Source organism: Ruditapes philippinarum, unplaced genomic scaffold, assembly GCF_026571515.1.
Source record: "Ruditapes philippinarum isolate M1 unplaced genomic scaffold, ASM2657151v2 ctg3314_1_1_1_1, whole genome shotgun sequence".
Taxonomy (NCBI): domain Eukaryota; kingdom Metazoa; phylum Mollusca; class Bivalvia; order Venerida; family Veneridae; genus Ruditapes; species Ruditapes philippinarum.
This window is the reverse complement of record NW_026862667.1, coordinates 15831-42818: the sequence shown is the minus strand read 5'-3', so window position 1 is coordinate 42818 and position 26988 is coordinate 15831. Positions and strand designations below refer to the sequence as shown.

General features: G+C 32.4%; 1 protein-coding gene across 1 annotated transcript in view; it reads right to left on the bottom strand.

The window, feature by feature from the left end:
• Positions 1–44: 44 nt before the first annotated feature.
• The window catches only part of LOC132719826 (CD9 antigen-like), a 34995-nt gene continuing 8051 nt past the window's right edge, over positions 45–26988 (bottom strand). Inside the window, exons 2-8 of the mRNA XM_060703749.1 lie at positions 9830–10030; positions 8449–8523; positions 7586–7684; positions 6220–6306; positions 5678–5761; positions 5034–5090; positions 45–3291 (exon numbers count right to left, since the gene is read on the bottom strand). Coding sequence (XP_060559732.1) covers positions 3286–3291; positions 5034–5090; positions 5678–5761; positions 6220–6306; positions 7586–7684; positions 8449–8523; positions 9830–10030 — 609 coding nt within the window. The 3' untranslated portion in view covers positions 45–3285. The remainder of the gene's footprint in view (positions 3292–5033; positions 5091–5677; positions 5762–6219; positions 6307–7585; positions 7685–8448; positions 8524–9829; positions 10031–26988) is intronic.

Genomic DNA, 26988 nt, shown 5'->3' with positions numbered 1-26988 from the left:
TAAAAGTTCCATGCATGGATTTTACATTATAAGAAACTAAAATCTATTATAGAACATTTATTGCCGTAAAATACAGAAAACACACATATATAAAATTACATATATAAAAATTACAATAATAATATTATGATCATATACAAAGGCAACTAACTACGCACTCTAACATTTCAAAATTTAATAGATCTTTTAAATTCACTATCATTTGCAAGAATATAGGCCTTTATTAAAAATAAAATAAAATGAATAATGCTAGATCACGAAAAAATCAACTCATCAATTTGTTATCAAAGTAGTCATATCTAGATGGAAATGCTTAAAAAAATTTAAAACAACTTTTACACGTATAAATTTCGTCTAAACTTTCTCGAACGGTCTCTAAAAGTAGTTTATAGGGCTACGCTCTCATGTTACTTTCGTCAAAATGTAAAAAAAGAAAGCATTTTGCTAGGGGAAACGTAACTTCCGGATAAGAACATAACGCATGCGCAGTTTATTTTTGTCCAGTTTGCGACTAATTCCCCAAATAATATTTGTTCTTTACAGTTTGTTCTTTATTTGTTCCTAAACTAGACAGCCTGTTTCATTTGAATAAAATATATCAATAATATTTTTAAATGTTACATAATAAGCTCTTAAAATCAGTATATTTAGCCACTTCCATTTTGTCAGAGATTTTATATTAATGTAATATGTATCTCCGAGCTGTCTTATACAATCATAAAAGCGCCAATACAACATAGAGCAACGAAAATCCTGTCATCTGGTAAGTGAAACACTTAATTTATTTGAATTTATATTCGCTTTTGGGTGGGTGGGTTAAACTTTCAGAGATAATTTAAAAACACGATTGCAAACTTTGGTGTACCCATTTATCTCCTATTCTTCTTTCTGATTGCAACATATAATTATGTTATTTCTTTGAATTTTACCAATTTTTTCCTCCTGAAGTTAAAAAGACTTTTTGCCAATAGTTTTGTCTACTTATTTATACTTTTACATTAAACCGAAACATTGAGTTAATTTTAAATCTTATGGTTCCTGAATTTTTACCGGTATGTTTGACGCAGATATTCCATCAAGAAATTATCGGTGTAAGGTTAGTTATTTTGGAACTGTACTATCAGAATATTAGTTTACATTAAAACATTAAACAACAAAGCTACAAAACACATATCTAAACTCTATAACATATAACATTGCAACCTTATAATAAAAGTAAAAAAAAACTTTTCAAAGTTTATCAATATTTATGCTAAAAATACAAATATGCAAATATAATTCACTTGTTATATTTACATATATGCAAATATAAGTCACAGTTATATATACATATATGCAAATATAATTTAATGTTATATATACATATTAATGAGATGAAAATATACACTTGTAACTTTAATGAGTATACATGTACATTATTTGTGATGACTCATTCAATCAGGCGAATATAAAAGGTATCCAAAAAAACATATAAAAATAAAACACGCACCCATAAAGCCAAAAAAATATATTAAAAAATAAAGAATAAAGCACCACGTGATTCAATATAAGTATCATAGATATATTTTTTTTATCCGTAGAATTTGAATGATTACTTCTTAAATTTGTGACTGAAATTAAATAAAGCATATTTATAATTGTCTTTAAAATTTGCCCGAAAATATCCTGATTTTGTGAATTGTGAAAGCAAATACAAATGGTGAACAAAAATGTTTTTAAACGATTAAAACGGAATCTACAAGCTATTTTTGCAAGAAATGGGGTAAGAAAATATATACAATTTTTAAAATAAAGACCATGACTGTGTCATGAAACTCAATAGTGGTGTGAAACCTAATTTGAATCACTAATGCTAAGTGAATGGAAAAAATGCAGGTGCGACAGCTGAGATGCAGGTAACATGTTTGTAAAGGGCATGTTTGGTATTTATAATATTTGCGAAAGGTTATGTCTGTGAATAAATCTATCTCATTTAAAATTGTCTAGTTCCGATGTTCACTCGAAAATTCACTCGACGAGTCAAGTGTACGGCGAAACATTTATAACATTCATCAAAATTGTCGTCTGCAATGAAAAATCAAAATTTTCAATTTTGAAATACAAAACTGAATTGGCTAAGCGTACAGCAGGACTAGTTTCAACAGAATTTAACAGTTGAGTCAGAAATGAAACAAAACATTTAACAATTAAACAAGAACACCGCATGTGGTGTTAACACTCGTCTTTTGAAAATTAAAAGTTGAAAGGGGCATAACCCAAAAATATTGACTTCAAAATTATTCCCCTTGTCTTTCAACTGATAAACAATCATTCCAAGTTTCATGTTGTTATCTTTTGTTATCTTTTAAAATGTTTGAATAAAGGACTACAGGAATGTTATGCAGGTCGACAACGGCGACTTCAACGACGACGGTGCCGCAGCAATCAATATCTTCGAAACAGACGAGTTAAAAAAAGAGAGAAAAAATCTAAAAACATGTAAGGTGATGCATAAAAGTTCAGTATAGCTGCCGTCAGAAAAAAGAACGCAACACGGCACGCGAAAATGTTTACATTAAGCTCTTAATTATTTAAGTCCTAAAGCTCGTTTTTGTAAGCACTGAAAAAGTATTACAAAATTTTTGAGTCGTTCACATTTCTTAAAATCACAATCTTCTATGTTCTTAAAAAAACAACATTTGAACAGCATCTGAACAAGACCGCTGATAGGCGCGCTTAATTAGGTAAATACGGTACTGTATTTGCCATAATAAAATCACTAAAGATAAAGAAGCAAACATACATAGTGCATAATATAAAACAAAATATACAGCCGGGGTAATGAATGCGAGAATATTACAATGAATAAAGCATATCTTATAATATAACTAAACTTAAAGTCTCAAAAACATGAGGTCGGCTTAAATCATACTTTCTCCTCATCATGTAAAATAAAGTATCTTTCTTTCATATTTATTCAAATGTTAGCAAAAATTAAACTTCCATTGCTTGCTACAATATGGTATAAATTTTCCTACTATTTTTTTTTAAATTCTTTTCAAATCGTATACAAAAATAACAAGGCATTTTAAAATCTTGGTACGTTTTTGAACAAGTTATATTGTCTTCCCCTGATTTCTATTTTTAGAATTCCAGGTGATGGTCCTAATGATCTGTCGACCCTTCACAGTTTTATAAAAGTATCACATATGTTTGGAAGGTCTTCCTGATTTCCTTTCATCGCATTGTTTCAAGATGACAACGATACTTTTCTCATTTCCTTCGGAAGTTTTTTGATGTCACTATCTAATCCTGTAAAAGAAAAAAATACAATAAATGATTATTACTCAAAGAACAAAATTAAAATCACTTAATACACCTTATTCTATCTGAAATTTATATGTATAAAAAGAGATAGCTTGGCCCTTTGGCCTTCTTAAGACTATTGGCGGCGAGCTAGCTTGGCCCTTTGGCCTCCTTACGACTATTGGCGGCGAGCTAGCTTGGCCCTTTGGCCTTCTTAAGACTATTGGCGGCGAGCTAGCTCGGCCCTTTGGCCTTCTTACGACTATTGGCGGCGAGCTAGCTTGGCCCTTTGGCCTTCTTACGACTATTGGCGGCGAGCTAGCTTGGCCCTTTGGCCTTCTTAAGACTATTGGCGGCGACTGAATCATTCAATCCAAACTGTTCAGATCTAGACTAGCCGTCTGTTCATGGTCTGCACTGTTCACTATCCAGTCAGTGCTAGTTAAGAAATTTTCCCTTCAACTGATGAATGGTTTTGTCCGGACTGAAAGATGGGCAAGTCCATTTAGGAAATAAGTGAGGTAACTGTTAATTCAAGAGGCTATAATGATTAATAATGATTTAATCTTCTTAATGTGTCGAATGAAATTGTCATGTTTTCAATTTTGAACAAAAGTGTTCGTGATTTAAAATGAACTATCAAAATTGTAAAATTAAAACAGTCAACAGTTATATGGTTTGATCAGGCTGCTTGGGTGGTTAACCAGGCTGGCCTGGTTCTAGCTCTAAAAGACAGACATAATTACTTTATACAGAATTAATTTTGAAAACTATAAGCTCACAGACACACTTTCGAATCCGTTTTTGGAACCAATAAGTACTATCAAGCAATGAGTGTAAACAAATCTTGTCTAAGATTTTCGGCCTTTTCCTGACGGGGGTTTAACCCATAAGGCCATCAATCCAAACATAAGGCCATCAATCCAAACATAAGGCCATCAATCCTTAGATTACTTGCCCATCGCGTTTACCAATCGACCAGGCCGCCGAAGACATTAACTGATTTAACTCACTGCAGTGTTGCAGCAGTATTTATAGGGTAATATAACGATTCGCCACAGTAACGATTCGCCACGTGTTCAAATACAAACTTTTTTACCCCTATTTTCAAAATGTTGATGAAAAGTTTTTTTTCCCACTTATATATTTTATTCGTTAATGACATAAATTAATTTTGAAAATTATCAAAAAAAACAGCTTCTATTGACTAAAAGCACATGAAAACAAACATAACACATTGTAAATTAGTAAACATTTGTTAATAATATAAGCTGGAAATTATGTTAAAAGCAGCTGTTATTGAACAAAAGTGCAGGAAAAGAAACACACTTATTGCCAAAATTACATTACACCTTGTGAATTAGTTAAGCTTCCCTATTTATCTAAACAGGAAAAATATACTAAATTGACAGAGGTGTTCCTCGCCAGTCTGCAAAATATAAAATATTTTAATTTCAATTATAACATTAAAATATTCACAATGTTATATACATATAGACGCTTGCAGAAATCATGATCACAATGTAGAATTTTTTTTCGCTTTTTGCCAATTCTCACATTTTTCATTCGTTATTGTATATAAATCGGTGTGAAGAGATGAATACGACGTTATTTAAGTCCAATCCATTGGATGAAAAAGCGAGATTTTAGCATTCATTCTGAAAGCGCCTTATCCGGTACATAGCGGAATACGGTATTTAGTAAGTTAGCACGTGCTTATATAACATAAAACTTCTACATGTACTTACAATCTGAGCATCACGTAGAGCGCAGCATAAAATCATTGAGAAGATCATGCCCAGTATCTACAATACAAATGAATACAGTAAAACCCCCATCACAGATGTACACATTCATTACAATAAATACTATAACACCTGATTCATTAGTCCACAACCACTCTAAACGTTATGCATACATCTTTATTATCATCTTATCATTTATGTAATGAGGAACGTTCATCATAAACGCAAATTCTAAAAGGCTATAAATCTTTGTTATTATCTTATAAAAGATGTACGGTCATCCTAAACGAATCACAAGGGGAGGTAACTAGTCACAACTTAGGAATACTGTTTCATAAAACAGATTCTTTAACTGACTGTACATCATCGCTTTACTTCAACTGGAGTTATTTTTATGCACAATTTTTTCCATAAATAAACCATAAGAGTAATTATTCCTTTGATCCTTTTTAAACTCTAAAATTACAGTATCAAAGCCAATAAAGGCATTATCCCTATAAGGTCTTAACCTTATAAATAACACGATTTTACATAATTTTACAATTCAACGGCGACATCACGTTGTTTTTTCTAAGTGACTAACAGATCATTGAAGAAGAGAACAGAAATGGTGTAAAAAAATAATAAATGGAATTAGTAACGCTTACCAGAATAACTGCAATACCAATAGATACACCAGCAATTATGACCAAATTCTCCTTTACAAACTCAAACAACTGTTTATTACATGGCTGAAATAATAATAAAAAAGCAAACATTAATAGGCTTTTAATTCAAAACTGTTTATTCAGGTACTTGATTTTTTAGACAATAATTAAGTTATGCAGCCACGACTGTTTATCAAGCAGGACTTCCTGTTTATCAAACAGGAGTTTCGGTAACATAATAAAACTGATAAAATTAATATTTATATGTTACCACGTTTTATCAATTCTTGTACATATATGAGCCGTGTCATGACAAAACCAACATAGTGCGTTTGCGACCAGCATGGATCCAGACCAGCCTGCGCGTCCGCGCAGTCTGATCAGGATCCATGCTGTTCGCTTACAAACTCTATAACAAGTAGAGAGACTGATAGCGAACAGCATGGATCCTGATCAGACTGCGCGGATGCGCAGGCTGGTCTGGATCCATGCTGGTCGCAAAACCATTATGTTGGTTTTGTCATGACACGGCTCATATTTACCTCTGTATATTTCTGACAAGCTTCCACCATGCCAACCTTGTCCGCCCCGTAGTCATCACCGCCCTTTGTTGCTCCGCAACACTTGAACTAAAAGCGAGAATATAAAAAAAATCACTTTTTATTTATTATAAGGCGACTACTGAAGGAATATTGTGTTGTATTCCAGTTTGTCAGGGACTATATTACATATAAAAAAGACTGTGCATTACTATAAGCTCTTAGTATACAGAGAAAACAAACATCTGCCTGTTTTTTTATTTGTTTTTGCTGAACATTTTTATATTGAAAATAATATTGAAAAATACTTCGGCAAATAACGGTTATAAGGAGTCTTCAAATGACATAAAAGAAAAAAAAATTAAGAATATTTATTTTATCCAGCCCACATAGCTCAATTGGTTAGAGCATGAGACTTGTATTCTAAACAATATGGGTTCGATTCCACGACTGATAAACTTAAAAGTACTGGACAGTCTTTCAGGGGAGAGGTCCGTGTATGAGTGCTTTAATAAACACTTGGCATGCTAAAAACAAGGAGAAGCTTCTGTCATTGGGGCATTTTTCTGAATCTGTATCTTGCACTATCCTCCAAAAGCTAAAATGAGTAATACTTGAGTACTCGTATGTTCAATCGATGGTTTTGCGAACGTTTCGGCACTTGTAGTTGTATCATGTAGTTTAAAGTGCATGTCTCTCTGTCCTATTTCTTCATGCAAAACACTAAAAGTTAGCCAGTGGCAAAACAACTAATCTCCCAGAGTCAAACTGGATAAATGCGACATGAGACCATCTGGTTAATTAATTAAATTTAATGATTCTACCCATGTGACCTGTGCATAGTCACTGCATACCAAGATCACTGGCACACCCAGCTCTCTGATCATGGTCTGCACTGGTCGCTTGTCAATTAGTTCTTACAATGCAACCTTCCCTATAAACGATGAATGGATGTGTCCAGGATGAAAGATGGACTCGACCATTTTAGATATTTAGTGTTGTAAAGTTTAAGACTTTACGACCCAACCATTGATACTTCGCTTTTTGATATCTGCTTCTTCATTCCAGAATTTGTCTCTCTATATAAATGAATAGTAGGTGCACTATCCCTAGAATGTTTGCAGTCTTAAGATGATTAAGCTTTTCTTCGTCCAAGAATTTGTTTCTCTACATTAATGCACAGTTGGCGCATTTTTTCCTGGAATTTTTGCCGTCTTAAAATGATTAAGCTTTTAAAAGTAATTCGGACCCAATTGCATGCCATATGAATTAACCCATATTACAATAACTAGCGCTCACACGACAATAAGGCTATGTGAACTTTATATTTATATAATATAATTAAGAAAAAAATGTATTAAGTACATACATCATTTTGAACAATATCCATGAATTCTCTTTCAGGAGATTTTTCATTAAAGTATCCTTTCACACCATCATTCAGAGATTTATTAACAATACCTTCCACCTAAAACAACAAAATAACAAAGTCAGTTAAAATACATTGCATATAACGATGCCTTCTTTTAAAACGATGTATAAAGACAATTCAAAACTAGAAAGAGAAGGCCCCTAAATGGATATTTCAGTATTAGTTTTTTACAAAGCAAAGAAGAAATGTTTTACTAGTTCCAACTAGTCGGACAGTTCCGAAATAAAACGAGAAACAGCTAAAAGACAAACAGGTTCAATGATTTTTAAACCCCACTTTGCACCTCTTATAATGCGCGCTTGACTGATCCTGCTCAAGAAAGATAACAACGAAAGATTATACTATCAATACAGACGGAGTTGTCTACCCGCAAAGTAAAAATAAGAGTCAATCGCACACATAAAGATGTACTTCATAAGGACATACTTATATTTAGTTAAATTGTTTGCAGAATTTTGTGGAGTGAATCATAGTATAAAATATTAGGTGACTGAACAAACTATTAGAATGGACAGAGTGCAAAATATGTTAACGCATTTTAGGCTACGTTATGGAATGCATCTTAAAATTTACATGTATATTCCAATGTCTCCATGAAGCAAGCGGCTTTCGAACATTATTTTTAAAAAATCATGTAGAAAATCACACATTTAACTTTTTGAAACACCTTACTGCCGCAGTCAATGTTGCCAGACCGCTTACATACAGTCTGGTGTTGTCCTTAATTTTCGTTTCGTTCATATTTTGATAAAAAGTTAGGATTCCACCTCGGAATTCATATAAAGATATCAGACAATTACCTCGTCTCGAGCTACAACGGCCCAAATACCAGCTCCCAGCAGAATGACGAAAATAATGAAAAGCAAGGCGAAAAACTGAAAAGAAAAAATATATGACATTAATGTATACAAATATTTATATGTGGTACATTATTGTTTATATTTGCTGTGCACCGTTGCTGAAAATTTGCCAAAACATAGCAGTATATCAGCTTTTCCTAAGGCTGCACTGAGCTTTTCTTGTTTATTTTCCTTATAAACATTAGATAAATGGACATCCACTATTTAAATTACAGAGAAAATCGCCTGCATTATTTGTACAAAACGTCTATAATGAGCTGATATTTCAATCTTGCAGGTAACAGATTAAATCTGCTAATACATTTTGATAACAGGATCTCTCAAATGCACATTTTTATCTTTTTTAACAGATAAGGGTATTTTCCACTTCATTCTGGAATCGACCAACTTAAAGCTTATTTATAAAAACACATTTCAATCAAATTTCTGATTACTATGGAACATGTACGACATGTTTTCCCGAAAGAAAACACAAACTGCCTGACCAGATGAGCTTAGAAACGGGATGTTTTGGCCTTTTATCAACGAATGTAGTGTGCCTTTATCAAAATAAATTACGAAAATTTAATTGTAAAAGCAATCAGGTAAATAAAGCAGTAAACACAAAGGGCTTTCGGTTCAGAGATTTTTTCTTTAAAACTGCATGACTCCAGATTCTTGCTATCTTAATGATTTTTTTAAAAATGTTTATGAAAATAAAATATAGTAAAGAGAACAAAGAAAGTAATTTACATATTGCAAATGGCATTTACATTTCACGTAAACTGCAGAAAACAGGTCGTAATATGCACAACGGTCCTTTCGGCCGAAATATAGTGATACGTATGGCAAAATTAGTCATTAATCGAACATAACATGTAAATTATTTCTTGAATTTTGAACGTTTAACTGTCCTTTAAATCTTTGAAGTACTACATTTTTCTCAAGTTTGATTTTCTTGAAATAGTTTGGCTCATCTAGAGGCATGCATTTTTAAAGAATGTAACACGATAAGGAAACTTTTAACTGAAAATGCAGCTTTATGTCGGAACAGGAAGAAAATTATTCCAAGTATTCAATGGTTTCCTTATAAACTGTGATGATTTAACACTTGTGTTATCAAGTACCGACACTTATACTTTTATCTCTGCATGCTTCTATATTTTCCTTTTTCTTCAAAATTTCACGCGGAAGTTTGAATAAAAATAACGTGAAAACGCAAAGATCTGCGTTTCTAGCGCTTCAGATGTTCAATTTCCACCAAACAAAAGAAAACATCACAAATTAATTTATGCTAAGTCGGTGGAGCACTACTTTTCCTCATAAACCATGTGATACTTACTAATCCCAGCATGCACTGGTTTTCTCTAATGGCGCCGCAACATCCTAGGAAGCCTACGACCATAATCAGAATGCCGACGACAATAAAAATGTAGGCACCGGTGTACAGGAGGTCAAAGTGGTTACTGTTGTTGACATATTTCCCAAAGTTTTCATCAACTCGCACCCATATTCCAATACCCAAGATGGCGCATCCTAACAACTGAAATGATAGGAGAGAAGATTGTGATTAAATGATCTAATGAAAACAATATTTCAGTAAGTGAAGTTTTGAATATTACAAACTCTGTATTATTTGATGACACATTATCTACACCAATACCGGTATTTGAAGACGATCACTTATTGTCGCTAAATGAAAGAGACCAATCACCTGGTACTGATGAGTCCATAACAACTTCAGACAAAAACTTTCAATCTAGAAAAATGGAGGCTGAAATTAACTTAAACCCAACTAATGCTGACATTTTATGTTATTTGAAGAAAATTGATGCAAAAATTGAAAACATGGATGTAAAGTTACAGTCATTAGAAGCATTAGAGAAGAAAGTAGACAGTTTTGAAAATGAGTTGAAAAAAATTTGGCTTCATGTGCACGACAGTACTAAAAGTAATGATGAAAAAGTTATGAAAATTGATGAAAGAGTACAAAATGTTGAGTTCGCCGTAGTCGATAAGGATGATCAAATCGAAAAACTTTTAAATGAGAACATTAAAATGAAAGATGAAGTTGTATATTTAAAATCACAATCAATGAGAAACAATTTAATCTTTGGCGGAATTAAAGAAGAGAAAAACGAAAAACCCGAAGAAACGGAACGTATACTTCGAAATCACCTGAAAGAAAAGTTAAACATGGCTGAGGAATATGTTAAGTCACTACAAATTGAGCGTGCCCACAGAATGAGTGTTCAAGGGCATGACGAAAGATCGTTTTGTAATCGCAAAATTGTTTGCAAATTTACATATTTTAAAGATCGGGAGTTCGTCCGAAGTAAAAGAAAGCTGCTCGAAAAAATACCCTATTTTTTACATGAACAGTTTCCCCAAGAAGTTGTACAAAAACGACGCAGCTTATTTCCTAAACTGAAGAAAGCCCGAGAGGAAAACAAAACAGCATGGATTGCCTACGACACGCTGTTCGTCGATGGTAAACCAGTCAAGTCAGCCTAGGAATTACCGGAGAGTGAACTGAAAGTCTTAGCATTGAATTGCAAGATGGTTTAAGTGACGCTAAATTAAAAAATAAAGACTTTATTTCTAAAATTTCGGAAAATGATATATGTATTCTTACTGAATCCTGGACTGATGAAAATTCTAATATTGAAATTAATGGTTTATACATGCTTTAATTTCTAATAGAAAATTTAAACATAAAAAGGGCTAAAAGAAACAGCGGTGGAATTGTTATATAATGTAAAAAAAACAATATTAAAAAGGAGTAACTATTGTAAGAAACCATTGTGACACAATTATATGGATGAAACTGGACAGTGAGTTTTTAAGACAATGACTGATATATATTTATGTGGAGTTTTTATGTGGTTTGATGACTCGCCTATTGCGAGTATTGAAAATGTAGACTTATTTGAAATGTTAACTAATGATGTTTTTTATTTTGAAGACCTAGGTAAAGTGTATGAAATCAAGACAACAATTAACCCGTCTCAGAATATCTGCGCATAGATAAGAATCTAGTAGATATGGTAGAAACAGAATTGAAAGACATGAGCGCATATGTCAACTTTGTAATACACAAGATATTGAAGACGAATTTCATTTTATACTTGTTTGTAATTTGTACCAGGAAATACGCACTAAATTCATTAAAAGATATTATTATAAAAAACCTAGCATGTTTAAATTCATAGAATTACTTCAGTCATGTGAAAAGTCTATATTATTAAATTTATGTAAATTTATATATTTTGCAAATAGTAAAGAAAAGATATGTTGATAAGCTTAGGTTATACATAAATGTAATGTTAAAAATGTTGTTATTATTTTCATAGATATTGTAAACGTTTAGATTTCGCTAGTAATTTTTATATTTAAATGAGATTATTCTGATATTAAAAAAGAGATTATTCTGATATACATTTATTTTATACAAAATCATTTTTTTTCGCAGCAATAAATGTTCATTCTCCAATATACTGTAAATCTTTGAATTATATCATGTGTTTATCTATTTATAATATTTGATATATGTAATGTAACAAGATACTGTATTGTATACGTTACGAAATAAAATTTCTGTTCTGTTCTGTTCTGATTAAATTGTCTAAAAACGTTTAGTAAAAATAACGCGAGCTATGAAACATGTTGAATGTATTCGGATGGCTGATGTTTTCATCTATACGACTGAACTTGGTCATTACATAAAGTTCTATATTATGTCCAGGGACAAAAGTACATCTAAAGTAAATTGTCATATATATACACGTAGACTCTGTGCAATACAAGTAGACTCAGTACAATACACGTAAACTCAGTACAATACACGTAGACTCAGTACAATACAAGTAGACTCAGTGCAATGCACGTAGACTCAGTAAAATACACGTAGACTCAGTACAATACACGTAGACTTAGTACAACACACGTAAACTCTGTACAATGCACGTAGACTCAGTACAATACACGGTCTGACAACTGATTTATAACATATTTCACACTAGGATCAATGTTTAAGAGAAATGCAACGAAATGCAAAAGAACCCCCTTTTATGTTAAGAAAATAACATTCATTCACCCATTAAAATAAACAAGTTAGGTTATATAATTATGTATATATCATGTAACATAAAAGAAAGCTATGTCAAACGCTTCTATAACTACGTCAATCAGACTATGTCAAGGTTATATACTGACTATTCAAATTAAATGGCCGGAGAAATAATTAAACATTCAACGCAGTAATCAAATCCCTAGATCCCTAGTTCCAGGAATGTGACAAATCATGTGATAATGTATTAGACTGCTTTCTTCAATGTAAATGTTTAAGGACTTTATGTTTTGAAAATAGGCTATGCCGTGGTATTTTTTCTTTTCTTTTATATACAAGTATAAAGCTCTCCCTCAGTTAAAAATGTGAAAAATACTAGTATAACAAAGTATATCATACAGTAAACAAATAACCGTTTTATGTAGAAAATTATGTTGTAACGACATAGCAAACGGAACGTTTTATGTGCATTTTACAAATGAAATATGAGGAGACAGTGAAACCTATATAGTTTTATAACCTTCAATATATTAGACACATCGGGCTATTTAAAAGGGCCCTTTTAAAATTTCTTTTTAAAATTCAGCCCAGAAATTTGCCACATACCAATATTCCCCCCATGTAAAAATTTTAGTCATAGGTTTAAAAAAAATTTATTTTACTCAGATGGGATACCTTGAAATAAAATTAATCTATGAGAAAAAAATTCAAAACAAATCCAAAAATCAATTTTACAGTTCACAGGTTGCTAGGATATCGATCTGATATTATATCGAACCGGAGACAATAACGATACAAATTATCGTAGTAATATCAAATCGATTCGTTCTTAAAATGTCACGTTTCATACTGACATATCGCTTAAAAGAAACTAATTACTTACTTCAACTTACTACATGTACATTTATTTTACTTTGAAACATGGTCAATGTGAAATCACACATTGTTTTCACTTTCATCGAACACTGTCTTCTTTTTTAAATCTTAAAAAAAGGTGCAATCTTGTACTTTGCCACTATCACTATTTCTTTTCATTCACGTTATAAATACAATGTGGTAAATGACACCAAAGGAAAAATGTTTAAAAAAATCCCCTGGCATTATGTCAATTTTATCATAAATCTATATATAGACTCCATTTCCCTAATCAGCTGAACCGCTTATTTTCATAAAATTAGTCATAAGGTGGTTGGTGGTGATTGGTAGTTTTCACTCCGAATGGCAGTAAGCCACATTGAATTACCCGTTTCTTGTCACGCAGTTTACCAGTACTAGTTGCCTTCACTTGTGCAGGAAATTGCAACTGAGTTTTGCAGAGGATATCAGTGCGAATGACCGTATCAAACTTTATTTTCGCTGATCAATCACTATGGAAAGTTCCTTAGGCTTCGGTTTCGAACCTGGGTTGCCCCGATTCACAATTCAAAACAAGCTAATACATTTGGGAGCTAAACCAGGACGGTTTTAGTCTATGGGGTAGTCATTTTTTAATTGTTAAAATAACAGTCCTACAAAGACAAGTGTTGAAACTGTTACGCTGAAACCGTGAGGCCTTTCGCCCCACAAATCTTCGCCAATTAAATTGAAATCTGGGCAACCAAATTAATTGGATTTTTAAAGCAACTTTGCTTGGGAACATAAAAAAAAATGTCTGTCTGTAAAATGTAATTCTAATGTTACACCATTAAGTGGTTGCATATACTGTTTTGGTGGTAATTGATCATTAAAGTAAGGAATAAACGTTTGTAATGTTTAGAGTAAGAAATTTTTTATCACTTTTTATAATTAATCGGTATGCCTCCAAAAACAACAAAAATTGCTTAGCATTTATACGTAACACGAAACAAATAACCAAAAAAATATATTATAAAATTAGGTTTTCCCACACAAGTCTTAGGGAAAATTAACAAAAAATTTTATTCTAAAACTAATTGTACGAACAAGAATGAAGTTCGCTCATACAATTAATTGCAGGTCTTAAAAGTAAGAATAATTTAATTAATTTGGGAACGCACGATAATGCTATATGATTGGGGAAACAAAGGTATTTTCTAGTTTCACACGGTTAAAAAAGGCTTAAAGATTTTATTGAACTCAATTTTCAATTTTCAATTTTTATTTACAAAATACTCAGTTTTGTAAATGTACAAAACATGAGCAAATCAAATAAAACATAAAAAGAAATATTCACTTAAAAATAGGTATATACATTATAAAGGCTTCCCCAAGGCATAAAACTAAAACTTTCGAGGAACGCGATTAATACCACCACAAATTCCCCTTATAGAAACTGTTTTCGGAAATGGGAAATAAACCTTAAGTAACAGAAAAAAAAAAGAAATTGTCTTCTAAAGGGAAAAAAAAATAAAAGAAAAACACTGTACACCGTAACAGTATCAATAATTTTTAAGATTTTAAAAATAGTCCAAATCAAGTTTGGCATAAGTGAGCAAAATAAGAAAGGGGCACAAGTATTTCAAAATGCAATCAAGAGTAATATTCCATAATAAAATTCAAGTGATTCTCTGGTCCTGGTTTTAAGAATTTATAGTAATAAAATGAAAAATAAAAAGGGGCCCTAGCTTTGTCAATTTTTGGCGAAGAAGATAAATCTTGCCTACTGAGCCAACTTTCCCCAGTGCATTTTACGTACCAAATATAGCTTAAACTTTGTTTTATTTTTCAAACAATTCCAGAAATCTTATCGTTGCTCTGGTACAACACGCGATTTCAATCTAACGACATTATTTGTTGTTATTTCTTCCAAACAGAATGTACAATTCCCCAAGACACCCATAACCATATTGAATATTGGTTTTGTTCCTGGGACGATACACATTTACCGGAAAAAAAGACATCTTTCCCTTTATTAGCCCGCCATTAAATGAGCCAATTTACGTTAGTGGTAGAAACATTTTGGAAAAATTTATGTCAACAGGCTCATCAATTTCGCGTCTTCAATGGATTTGTGTGCATGTAAGCAAATCTAATCTGCACGCATTCAAAAAAATAAACTGATAAATGAAAACAGAGCAATTTTTGTAAAAAAAAAAAAAAAAAAAAAAAAAAATTTGCAAACTGATAGAAAGGAAAACTGTTTTCATGAAAATTTGCAGGAAACGCACAGACGAACACAACAGCTTATACAATATCAAATCAACAACTCGCTTTAATCAACCGAATTCACACAAAATCACTCATCGATTGAGCTACATTTGTTCCCCCTTTATAAACAAAATCAACAAGTAACGCCATCATAAACGAAATCTTATTTGGTACAATGCGCGCATTATGAACGGGGTACCAAAGGTTTTCATTCAGAGTCAATGGACGCAATTAAAGCGTTCAGTGTTATATTTCCTGTCACAGAAAGTGAACAAGAAAAGCATTGATGCAAAGCATCAAAGGCGTCCAAGCAAAGAAATGCAGAAAGTGTCCCTTATTATGCGTTATCCTTTTAGCAGAAGACCCCCTCTTATAAGGTGATTATGTTCCCACTTAGTAAAATTATGACACGGGTTATATTACCATGTTGGATCAATGTTCCCCAGGGTTTTTTATTTTTAAAAATTTAATTCAAATTTTATTAAAAAAAAAACCCAAATTTTATGAAATTTTTTTTCCCCTGTCTTTTTTGTTTTTTGGGTGTTTTTTTTAAACATTTTTTTTACTTTTAATACCCCTTTTTTTTTAAAAAATTGAAAAATAAATTTTAAGAATTAATTTCTATGACCGACGATTAAAACTTAACGGGGAAAAAATCAGAAAATTATTTTAAAATTTTTCAAAAATTAAAAATTTTGTTTTTTTTTTAAAACCTGTAAGTACATTTGTATTTTTTTTATCTTTTTTTTTAAAATTAAAATCCTTTTTAAAAAATTAAATAAAAATCAAATTTGAAAAACTTTAAAAAATTTCCCGGGCATTTTTTATAAACACGAATAAAAAAATTTAAAAAAAAAAGGGTTAAAAGTGATAGTGTCATATTAATACCATAAAAATGTATCTTTTTGCTCAATTATATTGTACATATTATTGGGTTTTTATCTCATATAGAGTTAAAAACTAAGTGGACAAATTTATTTTGGAAAAAAAAGCTTATTTAATCTGTAAAAAAATGGTTCTTTTCTGAAACGAATATCAAAAACATCTACTCAAAAACCGGAAGAAGACCGGAACAATAAACGTGTGATTCTATATCGCCCGGTCACTAGTAAAGATAAAAGGTCAAAATAGGACCGGGAAAGAGGACCCGGAATTAACGATAGGAGTACATCCTTCTAAAATAGATTTTCGGAATGTTTAGGTAGACAGTAGACATTTAGGTCATCAAATCTTATCATTCATGTACTACAAAATGATAAATAAAAAAAAATGAAAGAGACGGAAAAGGGGTTATTTCATTTGAAAATGTTTGCTTGCGAAATTCTCCAGTTCGCTTATTCATTGTTACAGTATCGCGCATTTTCATTTTTAATTAATAATAATCAAGGCCACCCTCATTACCGGGGATCGGAAAGATCGGCTTTTATTATTACCGGGGACAAAAAGGGCTCAAAGGGGTTTCTTGTTCGCCCTTTTTCACAAAACTGATTTCGTTTCCATAAAGGGGCGCCCGCTTCGGCACGCGGACGCCAATAATTGCGAAAATTATTATATTATTCCATACCTAAAAAGAACCATGACCAGCATTGCACAGGCGACGGAAACAGTGAGGACCAACATTTAAGACACATGGCGACAATCCAAATATAATTAAAAAGAAAAACACGAATAAAACGCTAAAACATTATCACACCACAAAAGATCCAAAATTTTGAAAAAAAAAAAAAAGAAGAGGAAGGAGAAAAAATCCCGAATAAAGATAACCCAAAAGTTTTGCACGTTCCGTTTTTAAATCGGTTTTTAACTAACTCAATAAATCGGGTTTGCAAAGCATTTGACATAAGAAACCCAAAAAAATTGAAAATTTTAATATAAATTTTTATTTACAATAAACCCAAAATTTTATGCAATGTAAAAATAATAAGATGCACTGTCAAAGGAGCAAATATTGAAAAAATACGCAATTGGAAAAAACCCACCAAAATACAACAACAAAAAACATTTAACACCACTAAAAATTGGTGATTGTAAAACATCAAATTAGTTAGGAATTTACATCAAACACACTGACAATGGTTTGTCCAAAAACCCATATTTTTCAAACATTAAAACCGAGCCAATGTCCATGAGAACCCATTTTGACCAACTTGGTCCGATTTGACATGTAAGGTAAAATTTAAAAAACATACGGTTTCGGTTTTCAAAAAATTGAATTTAAATAAATACAAAACATTTAAAATAAAAATACCTAAAAACCGTCAATAAATAATTCAAATTGCAACAGTTTAATTCGTTTGAAATAATTTCAAATTCAAACAGCTGGTCGTTTTTTTAATCTCGCTTGGTTTTTAGATGTGTTTTTATTTTCAAATTTACTACTATAAAACCGAATTTTTTTTCCTCGTTACGCGGAAACGGTTTTCTAAGGCTTTAGCAAAAACGATAGCTAATTTATTATATGAACAAAGAATAAGAATCAATAAAATGTTTATGACAATGTGTACCCAAAACGCAGGTTAAAAATGGCACTCATAAATAAACAAGATGTGTATGCGTGCGAGATTAAAATTAATTTGATAGGAATAAAATTGTTATAAATTTTTCTGCATATACCTTTCATTTAACAAGAATACCATATATAATGCATCGCATTATTAGTCTAGCCTAACAATTCAAAACTAACGACATAGATTTAAATGAACACAAATCAGGCATAAATCAAAAAGAAAAACTTTGCAAGTCCAAAATAACTGGCTTCCCTTACAACACTCAACATACCTATTGGAAACGATAGTAAGATCTCGTAGAGTTGTTTACATTGACATTAAAGCTGCATGCCTCAAAATATGCCAACATCTTTCAAGAAAATCAAACTTGAGAAAAAAAAACGATGAAAAAAATGAACTAAGGTTTTAAGAAAAGTAAACAGATTCAAGTAATAACTTTTAAACATGTTATATGCAATTTTTTAAAATATACTTTTTACCCCTTATGGATAAACTACACATATTTAAGTGCAGTTGGCAATGTGCAAGTTGCTTGCTTTGTCCCCTTCACACATTATCAAAATGTTCATGAAAATGTGCATAAAATCTGGCGGCATACTGCTTTTAAGCGTTAAACTTGTAATATGAAAATATATATGCATATAATTGTTTAAAAACTTCTACAGATTTTACATTTTCGACATAACTTCAACAAATTATCGACGGAAAAAAAGTCAAGTTAGATTGGTGAAAATAACAAAAGTTTACAATGGCCAAGCTTTTGTGTTATCTTTGGCAAAGGATCAATGATTGTAATATAGTTTGGTTTTATATCTTTTCCAGCAGTGTGATTCAACATTTTTCTCCCTGAAATGTTAGTTAAACTGTGTTATAAAACCGGTCAGATACTGCTGTAAAATTGTCATAATGTTAATAACGCAGGCTCCTCCGACACCTTTTAAAGTCAACCAAGCAAACACTGATACAAATAGTAAAACAATTACAGGGTAAAAACCAAAGTGAAAATTTTACACGACGGAAAAATTTAATTTTAAACCCCCAAAAATACTGCAAGATTTTTTTTTTCGCTTTCCCTGCTTTATCATAATTTCATTACCAAACTTTTTTTTTCCCCCCCTTGGGTGCTTTTTTAAGAAAAACCCTTAAAGGGACCCCAACGGGGTTTTGGGACATGGCGGGACTGCAAAAATTTGTTTGGAATAAAAACAAATTTTCGCCCACTTAAAGTAGGTATAGCCCAAAAACTTTTTTTTGGCAAAGTTTCAAAATAAATTCGCTCCCCATTTATTCTAAATTTCCCAAATTTGCGAAAAATGCAACGTTTTTTCCCCCCAAAATTCCGGTAAGTATTCACAAAAATAACGATTTTCAATTTTTTTTTTTTGTATTTTTCCCCTTAAATTACCCGTTTACATATTTTTTTATTTAAGCTTTCCCAGTTAAATCTGAGTAAAATTTAAAAATTTCCCGTGTTTTTGGGGGGGTTTGGGACCAATGGAGTTCCTTTTAAACCCTATTGTTAGCCCTTGCCACCAGTATATAGAGCCCCGGCAAAAAGACTTGTAAACGCCCGGGCCCCCCATAGGAATCGGTTTAGAGCGAAAGACTGTAATCCCACATTGGGGGTTGGGTTTCCCCGGGCGGGCCCAAACAAAAATTTTTCAAAATCATTTTTTCGGATGAGATTTTTAAATTTCGAGGTCCCCGTGTAAGGGTTTGCTTAAAAAACATTTGGGCCACTTAAAAACCAGGGGGAAGCTTCTTTTAATTGGGGCATCTTTCGGGTATCAATTTTAAAACTATCCCCCCAAAAATCAAAAAGGGACTAATCTCTTCGGGGGACCCCGCCATATGGGCAAACCGGTGGCGAGTATAAATAAACGCAAATACACACACACTTGTATACAGTTAGGACATTCTCTATACTTCCGATAGGTCATTTTTCTTGTATCTTTCAAATTGAAATACCGAAGTTTTCGAAATGGATGGACAGGGCAATCTATCCGTTAAACAAATTAGCCAGGTAAAGAGTTAAGTAGTAAATCTTCTACCCTACGTTTGATTCTGAGTAGGCTTTATATATCAAGACCCCAAGTAAAGACTACAATGTATACTTGAAACTTGGTCATTCATTTAAAGCATTGTCTGAAAAGGCGGCCACTTGTAAAGTATCTACACAACATCCCAATAATTACTTGATTTCTGAGTAAAAACATTGAATTTCACTCCTTTAATCAAACCGCACACTTCAAATAAACAATGTATCTATTGTTTTTTAGTAATTGTATATACGTATACAAATAGATATTTAGATTGTTTCACAGAAGATAATTAAAATTGTTATCCTAATTACGATCAAGCAAATTTTATATGGTTATATGTGGTTGTATGAGAGATAATCGAGGACGAGAATTCTGTACAATAATGCTTTAGAGAAGAAACAATCTGAGTAACGTAGAATGTTTAAAATTAATGAAGTAAAAGAACGGGAGTGAACGTTCAGTAGAGACCATATCCGGAAACACTTAAAATATCCCTGACGTGACTGTACAAGTTAGCTTACAACTTCACTCTTGTAAATCTGTCTGCCTGCTGAACAATGGTGAAAAAGCGTGATAATTAATTTAAAGAACGTCACACGTTAACTATGACAAAATCAATGAGTTTCCGAGTTGTCTTAAAACAACAGCGGTTAAACGAAAACCGATATCCGAATAGCTTCTATCCGAATTAGTGCATTGAATCAATGCTTCATGGTACGAAATATGTTTGTTCCCACGACCTTGTACTTCGAATATATAGACATAGAATCTAATTCAAAGAAAATGAGTACAATATAGCTACACGTTTGCATGAAATTAACGAATTGGTAAGATAGAATTCAGATTTTACATTGTAAATGTTATCTGTTGCCTATCATAACATATTCTGCATAATTAAAATACTTTTTGTTTAACAATTAATGTTAAAGTATGTGTGTTTTTTTTTTGCAACAAAGCAGTGCTTTTGTAGAAAACCATTTACTCATAATGATTCGCACAAGCTTTCTGAGGCAATTAGAGATGAAGGGTTTCGTTTTACTTTGAACTTACATTTCGCCGACGGAGAGTATGTGATACCATCATCAGCAGAAACCATGTCGAGCCTTTCAAAACTGACTATCAATATTGATCGCTAGAGTTTGTAAAAGAATTTTAATCACTATCGATTACCAAAGCTTATTAGAAAATTGTAAATATTTAAAAACCTAAATCGTTTAAAAGTGTCATGTAACTGAATCTATAATTCTATTCAAATTAATTCTATTCAAATACAACTGATCTGATTGGCTAGGAACTCTTCAAATGCGGAGGTCAACAATGAAGTTTGAAACGGCAACAGCTTTAGTGTTAGCTATTGTTTTTATCATGGATAGAGCATGGCACAGATTCAGGACAACAAATCATCGGCTAAAAACTAAAATGATATCTACGTCTTAACTATTGTACGAACTTGAATATCTTTGAATAGTGTGGAATGGGCCTCCACATGTTCCAAGAAGTGCAACATGTCCCGTCTTTATTTAAGTACGACATTCTCGAAACGTGTGGATCCAAACAAAATTATGCACGTTTTTGTTTATACCAGAGTCACACGTACAGAAAGACACTTGGTTTTCACTTAATCGTGCGTGTGTGTGTTTGTCATCATATTTGCGGACTCCAAAGGCGAAAGCACCCCAAGATATAATAAGTATGTAAAGCTTTGACGGTCGGAAGAAGGCAATGATAACTACTAAAGATAAATAAGATGTACTCAATGTTGTCCTTAAATAACCCTTACACACATCACTAATTCATGTTATGTGGTCGTTAGCTATTTCTTGGCTAGCCTTTAAAGTATCCCACGCATTACACTCTTATGCTATTTCTTAATCATAAAAGTGCACCAAGTTAGATTTATTAGTCACTGATGTGCATGTGCAAATAAACACCACTACCACCACCACCACCAACAACAACAACAATGACGACTACAGCAACTTCAATACAAGAACAATAAGAATACATTCAAATATGTCATTCTTCAGAATATAAGTTTTATTCCCATGTTTAAAGTATGTACCCAATAAACATATAATTTTGAAAGACAATCAAAATGATAAACTAAAGTCGGGCACAGTGTCCAAGATCGCAAGTTCGATCCCTGATAGTACTTCAAATAAAATTACTTGCAACTCTTAATTCTGGTTACACTAAACATGTTTAACAACCACTTGCCTCTATTAACACTGTATTTATTACTAACCACAGTTATTCATGTTAACATGAAATGTGTTATAAAGGAAATTTGACTTTACTTTATTTTCGAATCGAGTACCCTTTGCTAAATATTTACATATTTACATTTTGGACTGAGTCGCAGGTATGGATTTTGGAGGCGATAACAAATAGATGTACATGTATATCATGCGCAAACTTGCGATGTTCGATACTTAGCTATTGCTTTTATTAATGAACATTATAAATGTGGACACTAACGCGTCATGCGTATCAATCTGAAAAAAAAACCACCAAAACTTCCTGACCTAAATTATCGCTTATATTAATCGCTACATCTTCAAACAAACAGTATTTGTATATATGATCTTCACACTGCCTCCAGGAATTCTATAATGAGATAACCGTTTGTTCATCCAAACATGATTCACCTCTAACATATATACGTGTATTTATATATACAGATACCAATCTTCTATACTCATCTCTTTGTATATTTTATCTGCTTTTAAAATACCTTCATGAAATCTTCCAAGATATCATCATCACTTATCGTAAATTGAATAACCTCTTTCTGCTAGTCTTGCTTTAAATACCCTCAGCGGCCTGAATTTTACGTGTACATGTATATTAGAAACATAATATTATAAAATAAAAACAATGATCCCATTTGAAAAATGTTAAATAAGTGTACATGTATTATATATACATACAATAAATTAACTGCTACCTTATCCTTACTTATAAATTTTGTAAGTACTAGAAATGTGTCTATAAGACACAGAACTGATGCCGTGGACGAAATGGCAAACTCCTCACAGTGATTACCTCCCTTGGCATATTACTGATAAGGGGAGATCAATGAGTAGGAGATTAGCGAAATGGGTAAATCTATATGAAACCCTCACCCCCTCCCGCACTCCCGGAGTAGTGGGTGAGTAAAATCAAACAAGATGCATATAAACTGCAACGCAGTAATGTTGCTGAGGGATGTAATCTTAATTGAATAGATAATTATTAATTTAGAGCGTGTCAATTAGGGGCGTAATACCAAGAAGGAAAAGTGTTAAGTACTAAGATAAATAGCAAATTGTATAACGACATTCTATTCTAAGTAGATTAATAAAGTTTTGTCTTCCGAAATAAAAGTATATTTCTCGAATTGATTAAGTTGATTTGATGTTCGTTGGTTGGTTTTACGCCGATTTTAACTGACTAATTTCTTTAGTGAGAATTCACTTTACGCGAAAAACGTTTGATATCCTTTAAGGGAAAACAGATACATATAGTCAAGGGGACTCAAGCAAAGAGGGTTTTAATATGTGAAACATTATATTAGAAAATAAATACTTGTATTTGGTATCATAGTTTATACGATTACATTGATACAACCCATAATACAAATTGCTATGTTTGTATCGGGTTAAGTGCGAAGTTTGCAACCGTCAACACAAGAAGTCGATACAATATAAGACACTTGACATGATAAAAGTTCCTAGAGTTTATATGATACATGTATAGCTATAGAAATAATTTGCTTTCAAATATATGTCAACATTTTTTCTATCAATTAACTATTTTTAACCATTTCTAGTTTGGATAAGCGGGACACGATGCCATTCGTTAGTGTTTCACTCATTCTTACCAAGCAGCCTGTGTTGTGTATATGTATGTGAATCGTATATTTGTAATCAACTTGACTTTTGAAGCAGCACGCCTCCAGATTCATTCTAATTTTCATGAAAATTTTGAAAATGTATCTGAATGTTTAATATAGTGAAGTAACCAAAAGGAAGCCATTTACAAATTTCCAATGGCACTTACAACCCTCGTAAATAACCAAAAAGAGGTCAAAATGTGCATAAATAGCCCTTACTGCGTTAGTAACGCAGTAGAAATATAGTTCAAGTTGTTTATACTGAAAAACCAGTCATTAATCGCACAGAACATGTAAAATATTACATGAATCTTGAATCTTTTCACTTTCCTAAAATTTTCGTAAATATTTCTTAAGTTTGATTTTATTGAAAAATTTTAACCCATCTGGAGGCATGTAGCTTTAACGTAAAATGTACATTGTCATGATAAGGGCTCAGTGTTAAATGGTATATAAGTCTGTAAGTTAAACCTGTACAATGCATATACGGTACTTAAATCCCATTAATCATTCCGCAACAGGAATAAAGTACGAGGTTAATGCGTCATACGTGAATTAGTTCATATATTCGATGACATGACCGGAAATACATGTACAAGTACCGTGTCGGATTCTAATTCTTTACTATTTTCCTTAACATGTAAAATTTTGTACATGGAACAATTCATTACAGTAATACACAAAAAAACATCAGTGATAAATAAACAATTGAACGACAAAGGATGAAAATCGTTTTTCTTTTAAAATGTCACGTTTTGCCTTTTGAAGTCGTGTTAACACCATTTCGATTCCATGATCGCAAATGTTATGAATAATGTATGCAGGAATAAAGAATTAACTATATATTTATTTACATAATCATCTCTTTAAAACTATTCTAAAATTCTGACTGAAAAAGATTCAGGGACTTATGTGCAACCAAATGTGGAAATTATTCATAACACGTGTATTGGAGAACGAGGGTATTTCGGGAGAAAGTCAAACAATATACAGTAATGTTCAATTGTATCATAGTTTGGAGACCTTTCTGTTGAAAATGTGTCAGGGTTAAATCGTATACATATACATGCACAGTGCGTTAACTGGAGTGCGGGTATTAGTTACCCGCACTCCAGAGCATGCCCATTGATTAGCTCATTTTTACTGGGGTTTACATATTGTGACGGCAGAGAAAGGGAAAGCGACAGAAATATCATACTCAGAAGTCGTTCATTGGTTCATTTTTGCCGGGGTTTCATATTGTGACAACAGGGAACGTGTTTTTATGTTTGACTATGATACAAAAGAGAAAGAACACCAAAACACTCGTTAATCTGATTAATACTCGGGGGCTACGCCCCTCGTACAAATCAGATAACCTCGTGTTTCGGTGCTCTTTCTATTACTTGTACCTTTCTGTTGAAATGTGTCAGAGTTTAATTGTATAAATATACATGCCCAGTGCGTTAACTGGAGTGCAGGTATTAGTTACCCGCACTGCAGAGCATGCCCATTGATTGGTTCATTTTGTCTGGGGTTTACGATATAGTGACGACGGAGAAACTGAAAGCGATAGAAATATCATATTCAAATGCTCGTTCATTGGTTACATTTTGCTGGGGGCACAGGAAATATCAACCGGTGCCCGTTTAGCTAAATCTCTCCCTACAGATAACCAAGTTTTCTATCGATACAGGATGCGCCCCTTGATAAGCTATAACGTTTTAAAAAGACATTTTATCATAGCCGAATAACTATGCGGTCAAACTTGTCAAAGTATCCTAGTATCATGAATATATTTTAGCATATATATACATACATTACACCTATATGTTAAAGCGACTTGCGTATATAAGCTTTGGGCCATAAAAATGTTAATTATCGTGAATACACAAGAAATCTTTGAAGTTTTATTTGAGTATATTGGACGTGCGCCAGTCTCAATTCAAATGTTAATGATTTCAGACTTGCATTTTTTTTGAGGATACAATGAAATATCGTAGAATGACTCTCAGTTTGAATAATTAAACCATTGAATACTGTACAAAACCTACGCAATGCAGTCCATGTATATAAGGTATATTGCACTTTTACAATTCACTAGCATCATATAACTGATCTAATCTATGCATTATCAGGCCAAGCTATCTATACATTAATATATGTTTCCAGTCCCAGATAAAACCCATAAGAGCCTTTTCTCTGAATCTTAAAAACTCGCCGACTTTCTGCTGTTATTGTCTCTGTTTGTATGAGCCCTAACCGCATTTATCTGAAATGGACTTCTCAATATTTCAATCTGGGCAAAACCATTTATAATTTTTAGGGAAAATGTCAAAATATGCACTGACTGAACACAGACCAATACAGAGTCTGCACTGGTCGGATGTGAAGTGTAGGTTAATGGTTGAAGACCACCTCGACATTTCTTCCCAACTAAGAACTATAATGAATACAATGAGAGATTATTATCTTATCATACAGGTAGGAATCGTGCAATAATGGTAGAATAACTCCATCTATATAACATTATAATTGTTGTACCCTACCTGTTTCTATAAAATAACGAATCAACCAAGTCATTTCTTAAAAGCATATATAGGCCAATAAGATATATGATACAATATGGATAATCACAATTTGTTTACTTTTGATGAAAAACACCAAAAGTAAATGTGTAAGTGGGTGTTAGTTTAAGACAAGGTGAACAGTGGTAAATACATCATCATTTTGTATTTTGCGTTGGTGTATTCATGCAAACATTTGTACAAGTGTTATCATCGGATCCTGTGATAAAGGTAAAGGATAGGGGAAGATTTTGTGGTTTAATATGCATTAACCGCGGTATTACGGTATGAGGATTTTACCAAATTTATCATTTTTAAGGCAAATTTATAAAATGTGAATAATCGTTCATATATGCAC